The following is a 26,594-nucleotide window of genomic DNA, read 5'->3' as shown; positions in this document are numbered from 1 at the left end:
CCTGTGGCATGAATGAAAATACTTTTTTTTTAGCACTCCTGGTTGCCGCTGACTATTCAAGATGGACTCTGAATCTTTTGGTCCGTCTGCGGTCATATGCATTTTCACTTTTGATTTTGTAACATCCCTCTCACTAGGAGCTCCCTTGGTGGTATTGTGGCTGAGATTGCGTTAAATGATGAGCCCGAAAGTTAGTTTCCATGTCTTCCCTGATTGAATTCAATAGGTCTGTTTGATGTGGAATGCCTTCTGATAGCTTATCATATGGTTTGACCAGCGCTTTTAGCACCAGGTGAATTACTCTTAGTGATGCAAGGGCTGTGATAGAGATCAGAACTGGATTAAAAAATATACTTGTATCGTTGGTTTCATTCAAGAATTTTGAAAATTCTAATATGCTGTCATCCACTTGGGGAGGGCTATTTCCATTTGGTAAATACTTTTTGGGACACATGTCATGGTCCTTCCTACCAATAGGATTCCCTTCCACCTCTAGGCAATGCTTTAGGAAAGATACGTCAGATTCACCCACTTCAACCTGGGTTAGATGGGTCTCTTTGTGCTCCCTTTTACGTTTCTCCCTACAAACAATTAGATTATCTAGTTCTCTGCTTGGATCTATTTCTTCTCTTTCCTCTACTAAGTCTTCCCTAGTCACATTCCCTCTGATAGAGGCTCAACACCCCGCTCGAAAAAGCTCATGTTGCTTTATCTTTGGGGCATGTCGGAGTTTGCAATTCCCATAGAGGGTCGAGTAGGGTTGCCCCTCTGAACCAGTTCCAACTGCTGCATTGTCTTTAGAATTTGACTCAGGCAGAGGGACGAAGAATCCATCATTCATCATGACTTCCTCGAACATGGCTATTCTGCTATAGTCCTTTATGCATTTGTTACTTTTGGCACCAATATGAGTGTGCGTCCATCAATGGGGCCTCCTTTGTTTGTAGTACCAGTGGTGGCACCTGAACTGATTAGTGATACACATCCTCATCCCTAAAAATGCTATTTTGAGGTGTAAAACACAGAGGTGTGCCTCCGCGAAATCCGAACAAAAGGGTTGTTTTTGTATACTGCAGGCCATAAGTCATAGCCAGGCATCAAGGGACCCCAGGACATTCCCAGTGTCTGTTTCTTTCAAGCCATATCTTTTATTACTGGACTGACGCAGATACAAGTGTGAAATGGGGAGTGCTAATGGCCCCCTCTCTGTGAAGTCACGGCTTACTGGGAAAGGTTCAGTAGCATCCCAAATCCCCTGATCCTGTGTATACTCTACAGTGAATACCTCCACTACATAAAACTGTTTTTTTAAATTACTTCTAGGGAGATTTATCATTATTGTGCTTCATTCCCTCTCCTAGTGAAACCCCCAGCACTTTTTGCTGGACTTATGGAGCTTTTCCTTTAAATCCTGAATGAGTGGAACCTTGTTCCACTCATTCATTCGTCTGGGCTCTGTCTTCTGGAACTCTATTATTTGTAATCTACCCAAACTATGGAGTCTGTCTGCTCCATAGCTCTTAAAGGCATCTGTGTTTTACTACTGCAGTCCATAGCTCCTTATGGGCAGTGTTGATGGGGACCCCTGGGGTCCTCCTTTAGGACTGTGTTTCTATATCCTTAAGTAACTACAGTTTAGAATAGAGAGATATTTAGTGTCTCTCCCAAAACACTATAGATTGAGAGATCGGCACAATCCACCTTCAGAGGAGTCCCAAGAAAAGGGATACTTAGAATCCCCATTCTGTCTGCTCCTGTGACTTTTTAGTCACATAAACAATCACCTAGTTATGGCTGGTGACAGTGGACGTGTTCTACCAACTATTGTGTGTTTTTTATATATCGCAGACTATGTCCATAGCCTCAGTCGTGCAAAATAGGGACACCCAGGAACCAGTAGGTATCCCCACCTAGGCTCCATAAGTTGCTGCAAGTCGTGCTTTAGGTTCTCCCTCGAGACTGCTGCTGAGCGACACCATCCATTGTCCTGCCTATCGTCACCAGACCAAGGAATCTGGAGGTCGGGTCTAGAGCTGCCACATCGCAGAGGAGCCCACACAAACACTTTATTCAAATCAAAGGTACTGTGGGGGAAAAGGTATTGCTTACCTAAATCCAAGAAGTCTCTCCAGAGCATTACAGTGCACATAGAGGTGTCCAGGGAACCCCCTCTTACATGTGACCCAAGCAGCTGCTTGTGTCCCCTTCTCGAGTACATTTTAGGTCTCCTTTGTTAGCTGCTAACTTGCTGCTCCAATAACTTTAGGCAATGGAAGAGATCTGCAGGAACTCTTCATTATTTGCTGTTTGTCACGACTTTAAGCCCTCTCCAAATTGCCTTATGCTAGGGTTGCCTTTTTGGACTTAAAAGACTTGCCAGGTGAAGAAACCGTCTCTACAATCTTCAACTAAGCTCATGTTGCATAACCACTTATTTTTCCTCTCTTTAAGTGACTTTCCTATATCTGTTTGCAGAGTAAATGCATTACTGTATGACCTGTTGAAAATGGCATGAGTGCACAATTACCGATAATATGCTTCTCTGTCTCCATATTTCCTTTCTGTCCACTGGACAGGACCACTGCTTTGAACCACTGGAGCATCACCCATCGATCCTTTTCAGCAGTTAGAACCCAACTCGACCTAGCTTGACCTCCAATAGATCCTGGTGAGCACCCCAACTGGCCATCGCCAACCTCCATCTACCAAATGGAAGAACCTACTCCATTCGAACCTGCTCGGTGCTTGCTTGCTGCTTGTACCTGCACAGTCCAATGTATTGAGCACAATAGGCTCACACCACTGCTCAAATCCGAGTTGAATGCTGTCAAACCGGGAATAACTGTAGGAAGGTACTATTGACTATTAACTGGTCCCTAGGTTCAGTTGTTGGCCCCAGAGACTAGTTAGGTAATTAATTCCCTTTTTGCATCCATGAAACATATTCATTCATTCATTACTCAGAGTGCTGCATTATGCTATCTTTCTTATTTTCTGTGTTTTCCTCAGTGGTGGGTGTGTAAAGACTGGAGGGGGGTGTCTGTACTTCCGCTCTCTATATGGTAGAGGAGAGGCACAGAGGACCCCAGCCAAGATTCTCTATTATTGGTAACGTAGTCGAGCAATCAAGGAGGTGATGCAGGCTGGTTCTTAAGTACAGTGTAGTCCCCGAACCCCCACAAAGGAATGTCCGCACACTGTATTACTGAAAACAAAGTCTTTATATAATTAATATTCAAAGGTATGTACACAATCACAATAACGCACTTTGTACTCGGAAATCAACAATGATAAATATATACAATTCTAAAGTGGTACCACCAATGTTATCAAATCTCATTAAAGTGCATCAACTGTACGGTTAAAATGTCACACAGATCAATAACAAGGACACCGGCAATAGAGATAGGAAAGAACACAAGATGGTTGAAACAATAGGCAGATTTCTGGCCCCTACCACTAGGCACAGTTCTGTGTGGAGATCCCCCCACCTGGGCAAACTGTAAAATAAAGATATATAGCACAAGCCCAGTCCATATTGTTCACTAGTCTTATTTCCTCCTATTAAGGTTTTACCACCCCAATGTACCTGGTGGAGTAGAGTTCTTCGAAGACGCGTCGAAGGATCCTTCTTGAGTGACTCCCTTTAAAGCAGGAGCCACGGATCGTTGAGAGGCGTCAAAGATGGTGAGCTCGTCATTGACGGAGGCGATGAGAAGTTCAAGGGTGCCGAGACCACGACGTCGATCCAGGCGGTGCTCGTCAGCGACGTCCTGCGAAGATGAGGTGTGCGGGGCACCTCGGCAATGGATTGTTCAGGACCGCAAAGAGTTTCAGAAGAACTGTGGCCCCACAAGGGCGTCGAGTCGTCGAAGTCTTTGTGGCCTTCAGGTGGCGGGAAACCCCCGGTGGATTCTTCTCGGCGCGTTGGTCGGCCTCGACTTTCTCCGGTGGGACAAAGCGGTCGACGATGCGGGCAAGGGAGTCCTTGGATTCAAATGTTCTTAGGCAAAGGAGCGGGCAGCTCAGGTCGTCGGCGGCACAGCGTCAAGTGGTCCCCACGGCTGGGCAACACAACTTCGACGAGCCTCCAGCGGTTACACAAACTTGCAAACCCTGGTCGCAGCAATAGACTTCGACAGCGGCGAAGTCCGGGTGCTTTGCTTCCTTCTCCTCAGCGGTCCCGTCTCGGGTCGGCAGCCTTTCAAGGGTCTGACTTCCAGGGAGTTTTGGCGAAGGTTAGCGGTGCTCGATGGTCCCTCGGAGCACGGGAAGAGGGTGCCTTACCAGGTCCTCTCTCAGATCAGCCCTTGACGAGTTCGGCAGCTTTCAGATCAGGTCGAAGCAAATGCAACAGCAAGACTTCTTCTTCCAGCTGGGTGTCGAGGATCAGCAGTTCCAGTTACTTTTAAAGTGTAGACACAGCTTCTGAACAATTTCCAGTGGTGAGAGGTCCCCAGATATACTATCTTGTCTCTCATCCACACTGCTGGGTCACTCTCAGCAGCCAATCATACAGAGGGGCATTCATGCAGTCAGTCAGCCAACCAGGCACACAGTGCATTCAGGCCATCCTCCTCCCTCTCAGACACTCACAACAAGGAATGTGGATTGGGACAAGTACCCAGCCATTCAACACTACACACGCAGGGCTGTCTCAGTCTTTGTCTCTCATACCAGAAACCAGACAGCCACAACAAGAAGTGCATATTGGTCACACACTCCATTCACCTAGGTCCCACCCACAGGGCGTACCCACAACATACAGTCACTGGGAAGGCTCCAGTCAGTCTGGACTGGACTTCACAATAACACCATATATAGAACTTCCACCCAACAGCCAGTCAGGGGGAAGGGACAGAGTCAGGGCTTCCCAAGACTTTGGGAAAACAAGGTAACTGGCAATAGAAAGCAAGAGGCAACAGGGGCCACCTTGTTTTCCAACAGGAATCAACTGATTCCAATGGCAGGGCCTGGGTATCCTCCATTTTGTCCCAAAATGGAGGATACCCAGCGCACCCGTGAAATTCTGCATGGAGCTGCCACCAGCCCATACCCTGCTCTGCGGGCCACCCACAGTTGCCCAAAAACATACACTAGGGGCACAGGGTTGTACCCCCACCCATGGGTGCCTTAAGGGTATCCCATGGGTCTGTTTGCCAAACCAAAAGAGAGAGAGCTGCACCACCAGGAGTCCCACATGAACTCCTGCGCGGAAAACATGACAGAACACACAATAAAAAGGCAGTAAAGGACAAGGATACAGAGGCCCTCTCCCTCTGATGCATTCCCAGCATCACAGTTTTGTGCAGTGTTTATCCATTTAGTTATTTTAGAAGATGGTGTGTTTCATTAAAGTATATCTATTTTTATTGATCCTTGATTGGACAGTCTCTTTATTTTGAACTACTACGCTTTGCTGTTTAAGTAGCTACTAAATCACATTCACATCCCTCTTAAGAGCATATCCTTCCCATAGCCCACATTACCACAAAAGGCAAAGGAGGTATATCTTTTAAATGTGCCTGTTTTACCTTTATAATTATACCGCACAAGTGTGTGGGTGTTTTAGCCTCTACTCACCTTTGTACTCCTGCCGGGCAGAAGTCAATTCATCACAATGCAACCACAAACTTACATGCTCAATTGGACAGGCTGACGATTTATTTGAAGATTACATTATTATGTTAAATGCCCAGTCATTCTCCCTTGCTGGTCCTTCCCAATAGATTTCCCCTTGGCTAAGAGCTCCTTCCACCTTACACTGGCCCTCATTAGGACCCTGGCGGTAAGGGGTTTACGCCAGCGTTAGCTGCGCCGACCCCTTACCGCCAATTACGAGTTCCCAAAGCGCCATGGTCACTTTTACGCCCGCTTTTTGCGGGCGTAAAAATCCATGGCGCTATGGGACCTTGGTGTTAATTACGCCACTGTAATGTACGGTGGCGTAATTAACGCCTTCCCCACTCCCATTGAGCCCTATGGGGCCGAAATGGGAATGGGGAAGGGTAAATGGGTCAATGGGGACTTACCGCCCCGCCAACCTCGGAATGGGGCGGTAAGTCCGCCATCCGCCATGGCGTAAACGGACTTTACGCCATGGCGGAAAAGTCCGTCGATGGCGGAAAAAATCCGCCAGGGTCGTAATGAGGGCCACTGTTCACACAAGTCCCCCAGAGACTGTCACCACAAGCCTTCTTGCTAGCACATAAACACCAACTGAGCTATGACTAAACTCTTCTCTTAAGTTATTTTACAGCTCGATCTGGGAAGTTGTCATCAATTTTCTAGCTGCAGACTGGGTTCAAATCCCGGCTTCAAAACTTAATCAAAGTATGTGACCTTGTGCAATTGAATTGGCTCACTTTGCAGTGTACTGTTCAACACCTCAGTTTGACTCTAGTGTTGCTCTATATAACTTAACATTACCAGACTTCCTGGGAGGGAATTTATTATGTATTCCCTGGTGACCATTTATATGCATTTTAACTGAGCCCTGTATTATAGCATATTGTGTGTTCGTAAATTGCTCTTCTTGCCATAGTCATCCCCTTGTGAAGCCCTGCCATAAGAGTTATTGTTAGACCATTTGTGGGTCCTCATCTTCTCCGACCTCTGAAACCTTACAAGCTGAATCAGCCCTGCTTGCCACTGCATGGAACATTAAACTAAAACCAATTAATAAATCATCATACCTTAGGCTATCTAGGAAAACAATAATGGCCCAATAAATATACCTTTTCATTCTATTTATGTTGTGTACTTATTATCCCCATAAAGTATTTTGTGCATACTGAGCCTGATTCATGGAGGAACCAGACTGCCGGAAGTGAAGGTCCCCGGCCTTCTTATCGCTGCACTTGGACAGGAACTTGCGAGTTGTAGATGAGTCTGGCTGAAGACACAAGGTACTTATAGTCAGGCCCTTACCAAGAGCCACTCTGCCCTGGCTGCACTTACTCAGAGCCGTGCAGCCCTTATCACACTTCCCCCCCACCCTCTCCCTTGCACTTTCCCACTCTTCCTTCCCCCCTGCACTTCTCGTTGTCACACTTGCACGATCCGATCTGTCTTCCCTCCCTTGTATTGTGGCACCGAGAAACACTTGCGCACAGGTGCGTTATAAATGCCATATCATGTGATATCAACCTCTGTGTACTCTTCATTTTGCATCTCAAGTTCTTCTTCTGTGCCCCTGTCCAGGCTTGGGCTGGCCAATAAGGAAACACACGAATCAAAAACCGACAATGCTAGTGTGGGCTGTTTTAGTTGGTCAAAGTGGGTCAGTTTTGTGGTAAAAATGGGCCAGTTTGATGAGTTACTTCCCAATGCATCTAGTAGTTTTGACCAGTGTTGCTGAACAAATATTCTTTAAAATGCACAATTTTCATCACATTTTATCAAAAAACTCACCCTTGGGTCCTATTCAAACAGTCTGTCACAAAAGGAATGAATTGCCATTTGCAACTGTGGGACACTTTTTCATTGGTGCCCGAGACAATGTTATGCCCCAGTTCGACCCGGCCCCTGTCTATATTATCCCCCCTCTTGTTTAGATGGTGGTATGCTCTCTCTCTGTGAACATCTATTTTATTTAAACACTGAGGCATATAAATAACAACTAATCAAACACCTGGCTGCTCTATAACGCTTTTCCGGATTGTAGTTCACCAAGCACTAGTGCCACATTTCACTTGTATTCTGCTTCCTAGTTTATTTTACTGCCTTTGTAATTTATAGAGTGCATAGGGTAAAATCTGTACATGAGTGACATATAACAAATAAATATATTATGAAGGCCCCATACATGTCAGTGCAGTGTAGCTTAAAGAAAAGCTGAAGGTTGACACTGAATCTTGGGTCCTGAATAGGAGTGTCATAGAATATTTCACTCACCTTCAGATCATTGAATGTTATGTCGCCCAGAATTAGGTACACCTTCATGTAATAGACAGCTTCTTCATCGAATTCCAGCACCGAGGGGCAGAGCGAGAGGGCTTTCAGGTAGTAATGCTCAGCAAGTTCACATTGACCCAGCTGATGGTATATACAGGCGAGTCGGTGATATGCAACGCGTTCATTCAGTTGGAATCCTGGTAAAAAGAATAACGTGACAAATATGCACTTGAGGAACTGTTCCAAAGCTGAAGGCATGGCATACTTCTATCAGTAAGGTATGCATTCTTACCAGAAGAAATAGTTCAAGATGTATGCATTGGTTACTCGCAAAAACATTCACTTGCTGTAAGTAGGATGCAGCGTTATTGCTATCACCAACAAATAGGCACAATGTATTGCTATAGAGCCGGAATCTGACAATATCCCAAAACCCTCATTTCCCTACCCATAGTCCAGAGGTCTGCAACTTGTGGCTCTCCAGATATGTTGGACTACCACAGCCATGACCCCTCACCATTGACAAAGTTAACTAGGGCTGCTGGGATTTACAGTCCAAAACAACTGGAGACCCAACGGTTGCAGGCATGTGGGTCAGTGAAGGTTGAAAGCAAGGTGATCTGAACATCCCTTGTGCACTTCAATGGGACCACCTTCTTAGCTCGCCAGGGACATGGGGCAAGACAAGCCAAGACCAAGTCAAGACCAAACCAGCACTCCCCAAAACTTACTCCGAATCATATTGGAGAGACAAATTGCCTCGTTCAGCGGAGACGCACCCTATGCAGCTAAATGGGACTACCATCAGTGTGTGCAGGGAGCAAGAGGAAAGATACCCAGGACCCAGTCAGACCACAGGGGAGGTACATTCCTGCAACACCCTGATTTAATAAACATACCTCCACCTCATTTACCTGGGAAACCTAACTGGAGAAACACAGCTCCTCCTGCCCCCGCTTTAGCCACCAAGAGTGACACGTACACTGCCCTTCAAAACATCTTGTATACACAAATCAAACTTTACCGGAAAACGTGCAGGAGAGAGTTTTGCGGCCGAGGGATAAACAGACTACTCTAAGAAGAGAGAATATAATTCAAAGAGTAATATTTTACAAAGTGAACATACTAAGGGTTTAGGGTAGACTGCAAAAAAAGTTTCTAAGGTACTTGAAGGAAACAATGGTGAGCAGTTCCATCTTGCTTAAGGACTCTTCGTCTGCCCCTCTCTTCCCTTTTGCTCCAACTGAAGTGATTGTCCCTTTTCCTGTACCTTGTGCTCCCCTGCAACCTCCTTCCTTCTCTCCATACAACTGTGTTCAACAACCCCCATTAATAGATAATTTTCCACAACCTCCACCCTCATACATTCCTCCAAATCCCTCATCTCCTCCACGTTTTGCTTCAGCACCGCCTCATCTCCTACAACCTCCTCTATTCGCTCGCTCTCCTTCTGTGTCTCCCCCTCCTCTTGTTCCCCCTGATCCTCATTCTTCTCCAGCACCTCCTCTCCTATCAGCTTTCTCGCTCTATACGTTCTTGGTTTCTCTCCTCGTCCATGTCTTCTTCAGCATCTTTTTTGTTGCATCCTCCACTTTCTCCCACTCCCTGAACCCTCTTAGCCTCCGTGTTCTGCTCCACCATCTCTGCCCTTTCTTTCCTCCTTTCCTCTCTTCTTCTCACTCTCCTCTGACACATTCATGCTGCATTGGTCTGCCACATCAATCTCGCTCAAGCTCCAACCTCTAACCCCACAATAATTATGGTACTCTGGGAGTTATTGTACTTACACAGGGCCATCTTTAGCCCGTCACTGAAAAACCATACTCATCTGTGCTTCTTCCTGTACCAACCACAGGGATTGGCTGCTTGTATTTTAATCTGCTGCTTCAGCTGCTGCTACTTTAACTTCAAGGCGAAATGGCATTTTGACAACCCCTTTACAATGAACCCCGTGACTATTGCATCCCCTCTGCCAAATGTGTCTTCACCTCCAACTCATGTCCTACCCATCATGTTCATTAACTGCCTTTGGGCTAGCATGTTTTCGAACCATCTTTTCATACAATCTCAAACACTGATCAGACAGGATTGGAAATTATAATATCGCCCCCACCCAGCCCCCAACTTATTCAGCCGCAGTTGCTACCTCTCCTGTCACTTCCCAGGCCCTCTGCAGAGCACTGGCTTCTCATTTTATCTCTAAAACTCAGGAAAACCTGTCCTCCCTTTCCTCCTCTCCCCTTCTTCCCTCTACTCTCTGCTCCTCCTCTGGCCCTTCTTTGGCCCCCCCTTGCCCCTCCTTCAGTGCCTTTCCCCTGTTCTCCCCTGACGAGGTTTCTAGACAAGTCCGATCTATGAAAGTCTTGTCAAAACAGATTCCTCCCTGTTCCTCCAAAACCATCAATGACCACATTGATTCCCTGGCTCATGCTCTGGCCAACTTCTGCAACCACTCTTTTGCCACTGGAGTCTTCCCTTCCCCCCTGAAGCACTCCCTTGTGCACCCTCTTCTTAAGAAATCCCCTGCCGACCCGTCCTGCCAACTATCGCCCAATCTCCATCACCCCTTTCCCTGGCAAACTCTTGGAAAAGCTGGCCATCTCCCAGCTCAATCTACACACTGTAACTGTTGGTTGTCTCCATGATCATCAGTCTGGCTTCAGAGCTGCCAGAGCACGGAAACTGCTCTCCTGAACATCCGTGAAGACCTGCTTTCCAACCTTGATTCCAACACCCCTTGTGTCCTCATGTTACTTGATCTCTCTTCTGCCTTTGACACTGTCAACCATGCCATCCTGCTCTGTGATAACCTGGGTATAACTGGTCAGGTCCTGGCGTGGCTGATTTCTTTCCTCTTTGATCGACCCTCCCAGGTTCAACTTGGGTCCTTCCTCTCCTCTATCTCTATCTCTACCTGTGGTGTTCCCCAGGGGTCTAACCTCTGTCCCTGGCTGTTCAACCTATACCTGGCACTTCTTGCCCACCGCATTGCTGCGCTCTGCCCCAACTTCCAGTGCAATGCGGATGACACTGAGCTCATTTTCAGGCTACCCTCAGCCACCTCTTCTCCCTCTCTCATCTCTGACTATCTGTCCGCCATTCAGGAGTGGTGTGCCGCCAATGATCTCTGCCTTTATGCCAGTAAGACTGAGATTCTCCTCATCTGCACACCCGCTCCCTCCTTTCCTGTCACTCTCTGGCTGGCCTCTCTTGGCTCTCCCCCAGCTCCCACCTGTGAAGCCAAAAACCCCAGGGTCATCTTCGACTCCACACTCTCCTTCTCTCCTCACATCTCAGACGTCTGTAAGAAGTCACACTACCAGCTGCACCTCCTCAGAGGTATTCTTCCCTTCCTCTCCTTCCTCCAGAAGCTCACTGTCTCCAGAGCGCTGGTTCTCTCTAGGCTAGACTATTGCAACAGCCTCTTTCTAAATCTGCCTGCTTCTACTCTCTGCCCTCTGCAACTTATCCGGAACAGGACTGCAAGACTTGTCCTTGGCCTCAAGCTCAGGGATCGTATCTCTCCAGGACTGAAATCTCTCCATTGGCTCCCAGTGGCTGCGAGGATTAAGTTCAAAAACCTCTGCATTGTCCACAAGACCTTCTGGGGCCAGGGGCCTCAATACTTTCAACTCTCTCTTTCTAAATACCTGCTTTCTCGAGCTTTTCGCTCATCCGTCTCCAACTCCATCAGGGTCAGTCGCTTCTCCAAGCAACAAGTTGGTGGTAGATCTGTTTCTTCGGCTGGGGCCTCCCTCTGGAACAGCCTCCCTGCCTCCCTGATACTTGAGGAGAATCATCTCCAGTTCCCGGAAGCACCTCAAAACCTTTCTCTTTGCTTCTGCTTTCTCTCCTCCTCTCCCCTGCTGACTTCCTGTCTGAAATTGCACTATTTACCTGGCCACCCTCTGATCTCGGGCCCAGGTCCCCTCCCCTGCCAGTCGCACTCCTGCACTGCCTTCCTGGCAACCCCTGACCTTGAGACTGTTTCTGTATCCCTATAGTCCTACTCCCAGCACATGACACCCGATGTCTGCACTTACCCCTGCACTTGCCACCTGCTGGCTGTAGCTGTATTTTATTTATTGCGTATTTATGCTAATATCGCATGTACTGCACGGTCCCCTCACCGTACCCCCGCACTTTCCCATTTCCCCCTTCCGATGCACTTGGGCGATCTGAATGACACCTGGCCTAGTATGATCGGTGTCTGTCTTCCCTCTGTTCCCCCTTCCTTGCCTCATCGCGCCTAGAAACACTTGTGTATAGGCTCGTTATAAATGCCTTATCATATCATATCACCACACACACACTCACCTATGTGAGGCATTTAATGGAGCCAAGGTAGGCCACTTTAATGACATACAGACCGGGCCTCATTACACGGTAGGCCGTAACCATGGCGCCATTAGCGCCATGGTTGCCGCCTGTATTTTACTGTGTCTGCCTTGGTGGATGGCGGAATTACCGCCCTACTCCAAGGTGAGTGGGGGCGGTAATTCCCCATTCACCAAGGCCCTTCCCCATTTCCATTTTTGCCCCCCGTAGGGCATAATGGGAATGGGAAAGGCGCTAATTACGGCACCTCAAATTGCAGTACCATAATTAGCACCAAGGTCCCTTTGCGGCACCCTAATTTAACGGCTGGTAAAACCAGCCGTTAAAGTCGGGTCCCACAAAGGGAACTCGTAATAAGGCGGTAAGGGATAATGGTCACCGGTAGCACAAGACGGTGATGGTGAAGGAAGGCACCAGGTGGGCGGGGCTTGCTAAGTGGTGAAAAAGAGAAGCAGGCAGGAAGGCACCAGGTGGGCGGGGCTTATGCCAGGTGACCTAGACCCACTTGCACCTGCTCCCCATCTGCAAAGGAAAAAAAGCTGGAGGGCTACTTAAGTAGGGAAACAGAGCGGTAAGCAGGAAGGCACCAGGTGGGCATGGCTTGCTAAGTGGTGAAAAAGAGCAGCAAGCAGGAAGGCACCAGTTGGGCGGGGCTTGCTAAGTGGCGAAAACGAGCGGCAGGCAGGAAGGCACCAGATGGGTGGGGCTTGCTAAGTGGTGAAAAAGAGCAGCAAGCAGGAAGGCACCAGTTCAGCCGGGCTTGCTAAGTGGTGAAAAAGATAGGCAGGCAGGAAGGCACCAGGTGGGCGGGGCTTGCTAAGTGGTGAAAAAGAGCAGCAAGCAGGAAGGCACCAGTTGGGCGGGGCTTGCTAAGTGGCGAAAAAGAGCGGCAGGCAGGAAGGCACCAGGTGGGCGGGGTTTAGGCCAAGTGACCTAGATCCACTTGCACCTGCGCCCCATCTGCCATTCCCATGGCTATATTTTCACACTGAGAATGAGTTTGTCTAGATTATTTTTCTAAGTGTGGACACTTTTCCTGGAGTAATGTGACCAGTGAGTCAAATTTAAACAAGGTTATCCAGGACCAGATGCCTGGAACTAGCCAAACGATCCTGCAATGGAACTCATTGATGCATGTTCATAATTTGTTAATGGATGCAAACATGGAGGGGGGCGTGGCCTGAGCTCATGGAGTGAGGGTGTGCTGGACTGAAACTCCTGTCAAGATCCTGCTAATATCCTTGTATGCAAAGCCTTTACTTCAAAGTGCCAACTAACGACCATACCGGAGAAGAGAGTGAGCGATTCTGAGTACCCTCCTCGCAATTCCGACAAAAATCGGTACATTACAGAGCGAAAACGGACACTCTGAACTGAAGCCCCCCCGCTCCCAAGATGGCGGGCACCGGACCAGATGAGGGAGGGGCCTGAAACAAGAGACACGGCGACCCTGGATGAAAAGAGGATAGAGGCGAGGTCGCACGCGATAGATGCAGCACCAGGTCTAACAGAAAGCAATCCGTCTCGGAAGGACAGCGACTTATAAACAGCACCGCTAGCTCCAGTGAGGTGAGGACCAGGGGAGACTGGGATCACGGGAGCTGGTAGACAGGAAAAGCAACAACGAGCGGAGACGCAGCGGCTGGAACATCGACCCAGAGAGAAGACTGCAAAGGAGGCAGAGAGTGAGAGCAACAACACAAGGGGCCCATAGCGGGCAGAAAAATCCAAGGAGACTGAAGCACCCGGGGAGGTATATCAAACACTGGCAGCCCTCATAGCGGGAAAGGTGCGAGCCAAGCTCCCAGACCCCATGCTGGATGCAAGCTATGCACAGCACAATCCATAAACCAGCTGAGATCCACTCCACTCGGGAGTGGTACGCTGAAACACGCCACAAGACCTGTTGCGCACTACAGATTGGAACGTGGGGAATAACACCGGAGGACACGGGTGGCGTGCCCCGCTGCGAGCGAAGTGGGGGCAACATGAACTGCAGAACCAAGGCACCAAAAGATCAGCACAACGAGTAGGGAGCTGTGACTGCAATGGCACTCTGCGCCACAATAGCTGAGGCTATACCACAAGACCCAGAAACACCAGGAGCTGGAGGGCGCTCGCCCCAAGGGACCAGACGCAAGAGGTAGGCACAAAGCTGTATTGCCTGGCCAAAAGAAAATGAACCTGTGAGACCTGCATTAAGGAAGGTCAATTGGGAAGATCAAGTGGGAGCACACTCAAAAACAACTCGGCAGCTGAACCAGTGAGCCAGCCAGATAGAACTATAACGGGGGTTTGGGGCGAAGGACAACCGGGGCCACAATGAGATCCTGCCCACTACAGATTGGAACGCGGGGAATAGAACCGGAGGGCACAGACAACGTAGCCCGCTGGGAGCGACGTGGGGGGCACCATTAAATGCAGAACCAAGGCACCAAAATATTACCTTAATGAGTAGGGAGCTGGGACTGCAACGGCACTCTGCGCCACAATAGCTGAGGCTGCACCACAAGAACCAGAAACATCAGGAGCTGGAGGGCGCTCGCCCCAATGGACTGCATGCAGAAGGTAGGCACAAAGCTACAGTGCCTGGCCAAAAGAAAGTGAACCTGTGAGACTTGCATTAAGCAAGGTCAATTGTGAAGATCAAGTGGGAACACGTACAAAAAAACAACTCGGCAGCTGAACCAGTGAGCCAGCCAGATAGAACCACTACGGGGGCTTGGGGCACAGGACAATAGGGGCCACAGTGAGGTCCAGCCCACTTGGACAAGTAAACACAGAATACTACCAAACAAACAACAAATATTGCCCCCCCACCACTGAGAAAGTGCAGCACACGGAGAGACCCGGCAGCAAACCCGCAGGAGTAGCATCGTAGACTCACACACAATAGTAGCGCAGCAATGAACCGGGTCTATAGCGCAATAAATAATTGCGTTTACCACCCAGCGCAAGGGGCACACGAAGCGCTGGACTGAAGCTAAGGAACCCCAACTCAAGCATGTCACTGTATAAAGGAAAGAACAAAGGGAAAGCCACAACCATGAACTCCTTCAATGCAGCCACGCCCATAGGGCAGCCACACGTTGAAACTGCGACACAGCCAGCCCAGCTAGACACTGAAACCGGGTCCACAAACAGCCAGGTGTTAGATGCAATTGCAGCCCTGAAAACCTTCATAGACACAAACATTGAAGAAGTTAAATCAGACGTGCAACTAATGAGGCAAGATATTCACAACCTCACGGAAAGGGTCCCGAACACAGAGAAGGACTTGAAAGAAACAATGGACACTGTGAATGGCCTGGAGAAGAGGCTATAGGAGGTAGAAAAAAGAAATGAAGCCCTTGAAACCAGAGCTGAAGACGCGGAGGGCCGCGCTCGACGCAACAACGTCCGCCTGCTAGGTATACCGGAAGGAATGGAAGGCTCGAACCCCAGCCAAGATTCTCTATTATTGGTAACGTAGTCGAGCAATCAAGGAGGTGATGCAGGCTGGTTCTTAAGTACAGTGTAGTCCCCGAACCCCCACAAAGGAATGTCCGCACACTGTATTTCTGAAAACACAGTCTTTATATAATTAATATTCAAAGGTATGTACACAATCACAATAACGCACTTTGTACTCGGAAATCAACAATGATAAATATATACAATTCTAAAGTGGTACCACCAATGTTGTAGAGAACATGATCCTGCAGGAAATCGGGGCAGGCAGTCTTTCCCAGGGATTAGTGGTAAAAAGGGCCCACAGGTCATTGCAAAAGAAACCGCCACCTGGCTCCTACCCCGGCCCCACGATAGCAAAAATACTCAACTTTCGAGATAGAGAGGCTATCCTGAGCTTCTCAGAAAAAGAGGGGAGATCCATCGAGATAACTCCAACATAACCATACATCCGGACTACACGCCTGCAGTTCAGCGGGCAGGGAATTCCTTCGTGCCAGTTAAAGCAAGGTTGAGACAACTACACCTTAAATAAATACTCCTGTATCCATCGAGATTCAAAGTGATCTACAAAGGGTGACTAGTCTTCCTAGAAACACCTCTAGCGGCCACAATGTGCATGGAACACAACAACCTAGACCAAGGGGAAGAACGAGTCACCTAAGTGGCACTGGTCTGCAGCAAACACGAAAAAAAGGGGGGAGCCTGCCAACCAGAAAAGCCACAAGAGAGATATGGTAAGGATTGGCTACATACTTTCATAGCGAATAGAGATTTAGCGTATCGACGGGAGGAGGTCCTGGGTGCCCCACAAACTGTTAGGTGCTGGTCCGTTGATGGCACCACAAAAACTTGCACATGAAGGCCTGGACAGGCCAAAACGGTGCGGGGGCGCTCGAGCGCCGCGATTGGAAAGCGGCTGCTGAACGCAGTTATTTGTTTATGGTTAAACACTATCAGCGGGTTACAATCGCTGAGTATGGACCATTGAGTTTACATTGTTTTTCGAAATGTTACATGGTCTTCGCAAAGAACTTGACATTGCTCTTGGGGGCGATTGGAGAGGAACAAAGCGGAACCAACAAGATGCAGAAGGAATGGATGGGAAGGTGGCAGGAGCTCGGAAAATGGAGGGAACGCAAGGGAATGTTGACAGAGAGCAATGGCAGCTGATATTAAGGTATTGACGTGGAATGTCAGAGGACTGGGCACCTACATGCGCAGAAACAGAATTAAATCTTACCTGAGAAGGAAAAAAGTCTCCATAGCTATGTTACAAGAAACCCACCTCACCGCTGAAGGCAATAACAAAGTACTGGGCCACTGGGGAGGGCAGGGGTTTGAGGCTAACTACTCAAAATACGCCCGTGGGGTATACACGTGGATACACGAAGCAGTGCCATTTAGACTCTTGGCCAAAGAGGTGGACATGGAGAGTAGATACTTAATACTCAGAGGGAGCATAGAACAGCTGGAAATCTGTATAGTTAACACCTATCTCCCTAACCACAGAACCACAGCATACCTGACCAAGCTGAGCACGAAACTAGCCCCATACCAGTATTGTTTCTTTATATGGGGGGCAGACTTTAACTGTGTCTGAGATCCCACGCTAGACAGATCTACTCCCCCACCGTACAGAACCAAATTTACCCCATCTGCCCTAAACAAAGTAATGAGAAACCTAGACCTGGTGGAGTTGTGGAGAGATTTACACCCCGAGGATAGAGAGTTTTCTTTCTACTCATCTCCTCACGTGCTATATACGGGAATAGATTACCTATTGATAGATAAAATACACTTACCCCAAATAACATTGCATCCTACCTAGGCAGATCAATCTCAGATCACTCACCATTAATCATGGAGTGGAAGATGAGAGGGCCTATACCACCCATACCACTGTGGCGCATGCCAACAGATGCTCTCACGGACGATGCCTTTAAAGAGGAACTTAGAGACAAAAGAGAGGAATACAAGGACATCAATGTGGGTAGCGTGAAAGGCTGGGACACAATATGGGACGCCATGAAGGTAGTAATAAGGGGTGAGGTCACTGCAAGCGCAGGCGGAATAAAGAAACTATTGAAGGGCGAACTAGAAAAAGGAGAAGGGAGGATCCAACGATTGAAAGCCCACACCCAAAAGACCAGGGAGACAGGGAGGGTGGTGTCGGAACTGTGGGACATCCAAAGAGGCACTAGACAGGACTGCCCACTGTCACCAATGCTCTACATCCTGGGCTTGGAGCCAGTGGCGTATACATCAGGAAGCAATTCTTTGACGCTGGCATAAGAGTGGGTGGGGAGGAACATGTAGTGTCTCTATATGCAGATGATGTATTGCTTTACCTAAGAAATCCGCACCTTAATGTACCAGTGATCCTGGATGTGCTGAGGAATTTCGCGCGGGTATCTGGGATCCACTTTAGCACTGAAAAGTCATGCATATTCCCGCTGGCAGGGCTGGCAAGAGAGAGAGTGAGGAGAACCTCCCAGAGGTTGGGCTTAGGTGGCAGAAACACATGTTCAGATACTTGGGGGTGAACATTTGGCACACACCTGAACAGACACATGGGAGCAACATAATGCTAGCGATACAGGGGCTCAGGAACTCTACGAAATTCTGGACCAGACTACCACTGTCGGTCATGGGCAGGGTGGCTGTGATCAAAATGATAGTTCTCCCAAGGTTCCTGTATTTTTTTCATAATGTCCATTACTACATACCGGCATCCTTCTTTTGCCTGCTGGGGAAAATACTGAAAGAGCTACTGTGGGGCCCTGCCAGACATAGTTTGTCCATGAACACACACACACTGCCATACAAAGCAGGTGGGGTCCAACTGCCGGACTTTAAGAGATACTTCCTGGCTGCACAACTCAGTTTCGTAGCTAAGTGGCTAGCTGATGAAATCACCACAGAAACGAGACTGCCTGAACAACTAATCGCACCAGTACGCCTAAAGGAGATATGCTGGGTGCAAATGAAGGGCTTTGGGGCAGTCCCAATGATTGTGCAGCTGGGCAGGAATATCTGGAGCAGGACCTTGAAGCTAATGGGGCAAGACCACCCTTACTCACCCGAGAACCCAATAGTGGCAGATGTATGCACAAATGGAGCGGACCTGGCAAGATCCAGGCAATGGGAAAGATATGGCATCTATACCTGGGGGGATATGTATGAAGACGATCCCTTTTGACTCCATGGTGAAGAAGGAAGGGCTGCCCAGTGGTCAGTTTCTCTGGTACCAAAAAGTCAGGAGCGTAGCAAGGTACATTTGGAAGAGCTGGCTAGAGGAGCCGGAAGCGGCACCAATGTTAATATTACTGTACAACCTGGAGGATGGGTGGAAACTGGTATCTAGAATCTACAGCCAACTCGCAGATAGACCAAATCGTACGAGTGAGGCGCTGAAGCAGAGGTGGGAAGTGGACCTGGCCGTCACTATAACAGTGAAAGAGTGGGAGGGGATCTTAGAATATCCCCGGGAGGTATCCAGGAACGCCAGGTTTAGATTGATCCAGCTGAATGTCCTCTACAGAACATACATGACACCTAACAGAATATCCAAATTCCGTGGCGCCACAGACCCGCTGTGCCCCTGGTGCAAGACCGAAGGAGCAGACGTCATGCACATGTTCTGGAAGTGTTTCAAAATACGCGGCTTCTGGCACAGGATAGAGCAAACGTGCAGAAGGGCTGGAATGACGAGATATGAGTGGACATCAAAGGAATGTTTGCTAGGTGCTTATCCGAGAATCAGTAAATTCAGACACCTAATAAAACTCATGGACATGGCATGTGTGCTGGCCAAAAGGACCATTGCAATGGCATGGAAAAACCCCAAAGGCCCGCAATACGCCAGATGGCACAGCAAATTAGATCACTGGACCGGGGCAGAAACCAGAGTCTGGGGGGAAGGTGATACAAAAGCAGGTGGGGAGGCAAGCCCTGCGTATGAGGCCTGGAAAACATTAGTGTTGGATATGTTCCACCCATCGGACGATAAACCACCATGAACGAAACTGGCCTGTGTAAGACAGAACAAGAGTAAAGGTGACATAACCTGCTACAAGAAGAACTGTTGAACTGAGGCCTTCCGGCCCCTGTGGCTCCTGACACTAACCGAGCATAAATCCTTTTGAATTAGAGTGGAACATACCCCATGCAAACGCCTGGAAATTGAAGACCATTTTTTGTTACTTTGTTATATGTTGTATTGGTTGTTTGTCACTGTAACTATAAATGGCAATAAAAACATTTTTTAAAATAAATGGATGCAAACATGGAATGGGAATGTACATAACAAAATATATGTAATGTGATGCAATGTAAAGTAGTCTTATATAGTGCCCTTCTACCAATAATCTTGGCCTTGCTGCAAATGGCTCTGTAAGAAAGTCGGATGGGTAGTGTTAGTAGGATAGCAGAAATGCCAAATGCAGAAATAAACCTGTAGACTTGATGGGTGAAGATCGGATTTAACTGTTAACTGTATGGCGATTTTCAAATTCTATTCTTTGTGAATGGTAATGGGAGGACGCCAGTTAGCCATAAGACAGGCCCAACATGGAGAGGCATTCATTGTGAGAGGATGGGAGTGGCTGTTGATAGAGGAAGAGTAGGGTTTTGTCTGTGTATTGCACTAGACCTGATGAGTTGCCTGATTAGGTGAGTGAAGTGTAAGGTTGCAAAATCTTTAGTAGAGAGAGATGGATTAGTTGAGGAAGGAGATTGTTGGATGGGGGGCGAGGGTTAGGTGTGTTTTCACCTTCTTGCTCTTATCTGTGGATCTCTTCTAGAGATTCTCGTGTGTGTCATTTTGTCACATATCAAGATCCGTATATCAGCGTGTTTCCAACGAGAGGTAGGATTCTAGGAGAATATTACTTTTCCAAGCACTACTTAAAGTATTGTTCCAGGATACCTGTTCCTGTTTGAGCATTGATGAGGTCAGAATGAGGGCTACCTACTCATTGGATGAAAAAGGATCGATGTAATGCAAAGTCTTTAATATTTGGTGCCCAGTTCCTTCTCTGATTATTCTGTGAGGAGCCTTATTTGGGAGGATTTAAGTTGCATGTCTAAGGGATGGTTGCTGTTATCATTGTATCTTTCAAGTAGGTTGGTAGAAAGAGCCAAGTTTTGGGCTCTTCCCTGAACGTTAGATGGTTCACTTCGAGGTGGGGATGTGCAAGTAGTTCCAGAGTTTTGTAACCAGAAGGCAGACGAGGATGCCCTTACTGAGTGTTCGTGAAATTTGGGACTAGAACTAGTGCAGCATTGCTGGACCTTTTTGTTCATGTAGGAGTTTCATGCTGAGACATCCTTCTGAATAAGAGGGGTCCCCTTCCAGGGTAGGACCGATGTGCACTGCTCGAGGTTTTGAAGTGACCTCTTTTTTGACAGTAAGTCAGTGGACAATCCGTAGTGCTGGCATGATATGTTCAGCTCTATTCATCCTGAATAGTAGTATTGCATCTGCATTCAAAACTCTTACTGTAGTTTCTTCATCATGCATTACATGACTTCAAGATATATACTGTTAGAATAATGTAATCTGGATATTAGCAGTGGATCGTCGCCATTATTCTGGGTATGAAAGTAAAATAAAGCAGAATATGGTTTAGAGTGTTTGGTTGGATAAAGCAGTTTCTGATGGTGGTCTTAACCTGCAGTTCAAGTGTGAGGATGCTGTCCATTATGGATTCTCGAGTCTGTACCTTGCTGACAGAGCTGGATAAAGACCCATCTCTTCAGTCCAAGGAATTGTACTGGTTTTGGAGGATTCAACATTGCAGAGCATCTGTTCAGTTTTGTTAGGTTTATGTTTTAGCCTGTTTGCATTCATCCATACATGCCAGTTATGTTTTGATGTCTCTGTGGTCATTTGAGAGATTGTTTTCTAGGTTGTAGAGCCATGCTTTACTAAGCAACCACCAAAGGGGATAAGACAATGGAGTAAATGGGATACAGCAAAGGAGTGTGAAGAAGCATTGAGAATTTCAGGTAGCCCCACCAAGCTTTATTGACCAGGGACAGGAATGGTGTCAGTGGACTGGGGCAAGAAAGATTCAATCTGACTCGCCAAAAGTGAATGTAAGTGTAGACTGTCAAATATAGGTCAGTTGGTTTGTTAAGAGAAAAATAAGAGAACAGCTTAAATAAATATTTTTGTGCTATGCTTGAAGCTGCTTCAATTCATGATTTCTACAATTATTGTTTTAGTAAAGGAATGGTATGTAAAATAAAGATAAAACATGCATTCCACAGATTGGCTTCATGGGTGAAGGCCCTTAGTTAGTTAGGGCCTTTAGTCATGGAAAGTTGTGAGGGCATGCAGTTGGCATGCAGCCAAGGCTGGGTTTGCTTGATAAAGTCACCTTTAAACTTAACCTTTTGGTGTTTAGTAAATGACTCTTATGATCCCAGATATGACTTTGCAGATGTGTCATGGGTTCCCTGGTGGTCCTTGCCTTAGTCCTCTAGGTCAAATCTCATAATTTCTGAAGAGATTAAGTTTTGTATTAAAGATATCACAAGCGATTCTTTGGGCTGTGCTCTACAATACACCACTACAAACGCCCCTTAAAATTGTAACAATTAAGCAGAGTGTAATGAACTGGGCCCATCATGTGGACCAGCAGCATCAGCGGCGACCTGGCATTGGTTATTGGTGGGCTTGGAATCTCACAAGTTAGAGTTATTATGATTATTATTATGATTATTATTTTTACTAATAAGAATAATAATGGTATGTATTGAGTGCTGACATAGTTTAGGAAGCAGCAGAGTGCTTTACAAGTCATATGGGCAAGGACATGGTTAGAAAAGCAGACTGGGGACGGTGTGGGTGACTAATTTGTCAGCAAGGGGTCTACATTCAACCGGGAGAAGAAACAAGTGAGGAACAGATAGCTCAGCCTAATTGTACGTGGGAAGGGAAGGGGTGTAAACATAGATGCAAAGGCAGAGCCATTTCTTGAAAAGGAGTGTCTTGAGCTCCTTCCTTAAATGTAGAATTGACAGGGCAAGTCTGTTATTGATGGGGAGAAGGGTCCGGAGACTGGGGCATAGATAGAGAAGGCCTTTCTTCTCATTCTTTCCTTCCTGCACCAATGGAGTTCAAGTCTTTGCTTTAGGTGAATCGTAGTCCTCTGGAGAGGCTAAGCTTCTTAGCAATGTAGCTTGGGGACTTAACGGCGCCTGTCCTGTATATGATGCACCAGGAAGGTGATAGGTGCCTGCAGGCATAGCCAGTGCAGTTCCATGATGGTCAGGTTGATGGGGTTGAGTTTGCAGTCCTTTTATGAGTTGTGTTGCAACATTCACCACACATATCAGGGCTGCCATGGTAGATAATGGAAGGCCTTCTAGGAGTGTTTTGCTGCTATTCAGGTGGGAGAGGACCAAGGCTTGGGCAGCTGATCTGAAGTTCTTTGCAGGAATTAAGGGCTTGAGTTTCTGGATGAGAGAAAGTCGTTATTAAGTCCTTGGAGTCTTCCATGCTATGTGCTCCTTGAAAGATAGGTGTCTTTCGATGTATATCCCATGGGACATGATGCATGTAGTCAGCTTGTTCGCAGCTTGATTGGCCCACCAGTCTGTAATGCATGGTTCCGGGGTCTGCGGATGCTGTAGTGCATATTTGGATTTCAAATCAAGCTTGTGACGTGAAAGGTGGGATAGCAATTCTAAAACATTTGCTGTCAAATGTGCCATTTCATTATTTGTGGCGACATGGCCTGGAAGCAATCCGACCTCTTCTAGATTATATATATATTTGCTTCTGTTAGGTGGTTACTGTGCTGTATTTAGGGGGTTGTTAGTAAAGAGTCACATTTCAGCTCTTCCTTGCACCTCATCTCCATGGCTGCCGTGCTATGGCTTCTTGCTGGATTGGTCTTTTGATAAGAATCAAACTAACCAAAATGGACTGGAGATGTTTCTGCTTGATGCTTTTTTATTGGTTCTCACCCCTATGGTTACATGAATGACTCCCCAGAGAGAGGTTGAAAACCCCACAAATCCACTGTCATATGAGGAATCAATAACATATACTGACACCTGATATCCAAAAGGTTTTCAACAAGGTGCACACTCTTAAGGTAGACAATGGCAATTTCAAGGCTGCAATCATTGCACGTATGGAAGTTGGTAATGTTGGTCTTGGTGGTTCATTGTTCTGTAGCTAAAGTATAGATTAAATTAACCTTGTCCTGATATCCTCTTGAACAAGCTACTAATGCAGACAAGACCAGACTACTCCATACTACACTTCAGGCAAGCCCTGAAGACCCTACTCTAGAAACAATAAAATACCTTGCCTATCACTGATCACTCCACTGAACCTTCATTCTCCCCTCCTCTGCTCCTTCTCACCACACCAGCTCCTCTGCTCCCCCTCAATTCTTACTGTATCTCATAGGTATGTCCCCTATATACAGCAGCATTGCTTCCCAGCTGGATTCCGGCATTATAAATCCCATATGTATTGGTGATTTTGACAGTACCGTGATTCTTCTATTGTTCATTGTATAAAAGTGGGATTTGTAATAAAAAAATGTGATTGGTCAAGCATCTGCTTGGGAAATAATAATTTATGACCTCATGGGCGACATTTTTTAGCACTACTCCTCGTTTATAGTGGGTTTTCAAAATATGTTATGCTGAAAAGATCTGGGGTTGTTCTCTGAGGACTTTCTTTGGGGCCTCCAGGATGGTATCAGGGTATTCTCTTATGTTACATAAATCAGGCAGTCAGGCATGTTATTTCACAGTATTTTGACATTAAGGGAGAGCTAGCCTCAGTAGCTCACACAGTTTCCTTTCAGTGGGTGATCAAACCAGTTATTCAGATAAACAAAGTGTGAAGGAAAGAATGAAGGAGATGGGAAAGGGGTAGGTGTTTCTTAATCTCAATACAAAGTGCAGGGGAAAGCTTGACATTGATATGCATCCAAATCCATCAGCTGTTGCAGGGTCAGAAGGGCCTATGCAGATTGGCTACGGTCATATGGAATGAACTACTGGTAGTTGGAGGTATGTCTGCATTGTACAGGAAAGACAAATCTGGTGCAACATTGTATTGCACAGCCTGAGAAATGATCGAAACGATATTAGCAACCTCAATTCAGGAACGGGAGACTATGTGAAGCAGTTCTGGTTCTTCAAGATTACCAAAGCAGTTGGCTGTGGCTCATCACAAAGGAGGCAAACATATATATTTTCTTTTGGTAGAATGGCATTTCAGCCATATACATTTAGCAATTTCAGAACTTCTAGAATGCAGAGTTGGGCCAATGAGCATCATATTCCAGTTTTACAGCAGGTTTCTGAAGACATGGAATATGCAGTCGATCAGGCTTTCCTGGCTCTTGATTCAGAAAGTACAAGACCGAGGCTTATGGAGTCAATTTTGATCCCCATTGAAAGATTCCCATTTGTCCGGATTGCTTCTGGTTGTTTTCATCAAATGTTTGGTTGCATAATGTCACATTAACCTGAATATTTAGTCAGTGGTAATGAGCTCTGAGTTTTCTAGGAATAATTCTTTGAATGCAAATGAATATCAGAAGTCAGGATATGAGGCATAAAGACAAGAGGATTATCACAAGTAAGCAATGGCTTAATTGTCTAGTTTTCTGGGTCATTATAAGGATTTTCCTGATATCTGTTACGCTCACCTGGTATCCACAGGGACGCCACCCAGCTGGGTTACTCGCTGGTATGCTTCTCAGCTTTGCCCTGATGTGGTCTGCGGGGAAGGTTCTGTCTTGTGGTAGAATTAGGCGTGCTCTCCGTCCTGCCTTCTTTGCAGGGGCGCGTTGTCTTTCATGGGCGAGTGCGGTCCAGTTACTTCACTGACGCCGGCCCGTTTGATATTGTTCAGGTAGGTCTTATTGCTGTTCTTTAGTTTTGTTGCTATCCTGCATGCCTTCCTTTGTTTAAAATGTCTCTTTTTTTCTCCCTAGGTATGCAGAGCTTCAGCTTGGTTGAGGCCCGCTGGTAAATGATGGCGCATTAAGAGCGCTATGATGCGGTAAGTAAGCGCTATGCGCAGCGCTGCGAAGTCTTGCCTTTGCTAACCTGTGTTTTCCTTCCTTGTAGGTCGCTGTGTTCTTCAGCGCGAGTGGAATGTCCTGAGTGGTGCCAGCCGAGAGGCGACCAGCCAGGTAAGCCTTTTGAGCAGTTCGTAATTTGTAAATGTCTCTACAGCTTTCTTTAATGTTGCCTCTATCTTCCTCTTTCAGGTCGTTCTGTCCGGGAGGCGGCAGATTCGAGGAAGCTGTTCTCAGTAGCTGCGAGTGTTTAAAGATGAAGACTGCAGGTAAGATGCTGCTGCTAATGAAGTTCCTTTTGTCTCCTTGCAGGTTCTGCTTCTCTGAGGTTAGAGGGAATATCTGGACACGGTGAGCGTCACGTTGCAAGCTGCAAAGTAACACGAAGCATGTTCTGCAGTAAGGGTGTGGTTTATATAGCCCAGGTAAAGTAGTACCAGGGAAAGTAGTTCTAGGCCTGCCACATCCAAAACACTAGACCGCATAGCTTGGTTCTTAGGAACCAAGCTATGTGGATGCCTCCATGTTGGCTGACAATACAATAAAGTAGTTCCCAAGCACATTGTTGTTCATGGTGTATGAGCCTGGCGCCATAGGCGCCAGGACTGGCCCCATGAGGGCTTTTGAAGAGGATGCCAGGCTCTAGAGGCCCGAATCCTGACTCCACCTGGCCAATGGGTTTGCCAGAGGGGGTTTTGGGCAAGGGTCGTGACAGCACTCCCCCCTAAGGCCCCTCCCATGGTGTTCCTTCAGTCTGGCCCAGGTTTGGTTGGGAAGTTCTGATGGAATTTCCTGATTAGTCGTGGTGTGTGGATATTCTCACTGGGCTCCCAGGATCTATCTTGT

At 47.1% G+C, this 26,594-nt stretch overlaps 1 protein-coding gene across 1 annotated transcript in view; it reads right to left on the bottom strand.

Moving 5' to 3' along the window:
• Window positions 1-26,594, bottom strand: part of SH3TC1 (SH3 domain and tetratricopeptide repeats 1) — a 493,452-nt gene that overhangs the window by 38,694 nt on the left and 428,164 nt on the right. The window contains exon 17 of the mRNA XM_069632025.1: window positions 7,897-8,093. Within this exon, the coding sequence (XP_069488126.1) occupies window positions 7,897-8,093 (197 nt within the window). The remainder of the gene's footprint in view (window positions 1-7,896; window positions 8,094-26,594) is intronic.

Source organism: Ambystoma mexicanum, chromosome 6q, assembly GCF_040938575.1.
Source record: "Ambystoma mexicanum isolate Mex_15411 chromosome 6q, UKY_AmexF1_1, whole genome shotgun sequence".
NCBI classification, from domain to species: Eukaryota; Metazoa; Chordata; class Amphibia; order Caudata; family Ambystomatidae; genus Ambystoma; species Ambystoma mexicanum.
Note: the sequence above shows the minus strand (reverse complement) of the source record. Positions and strands in the feature narration are given on the sequence as shown.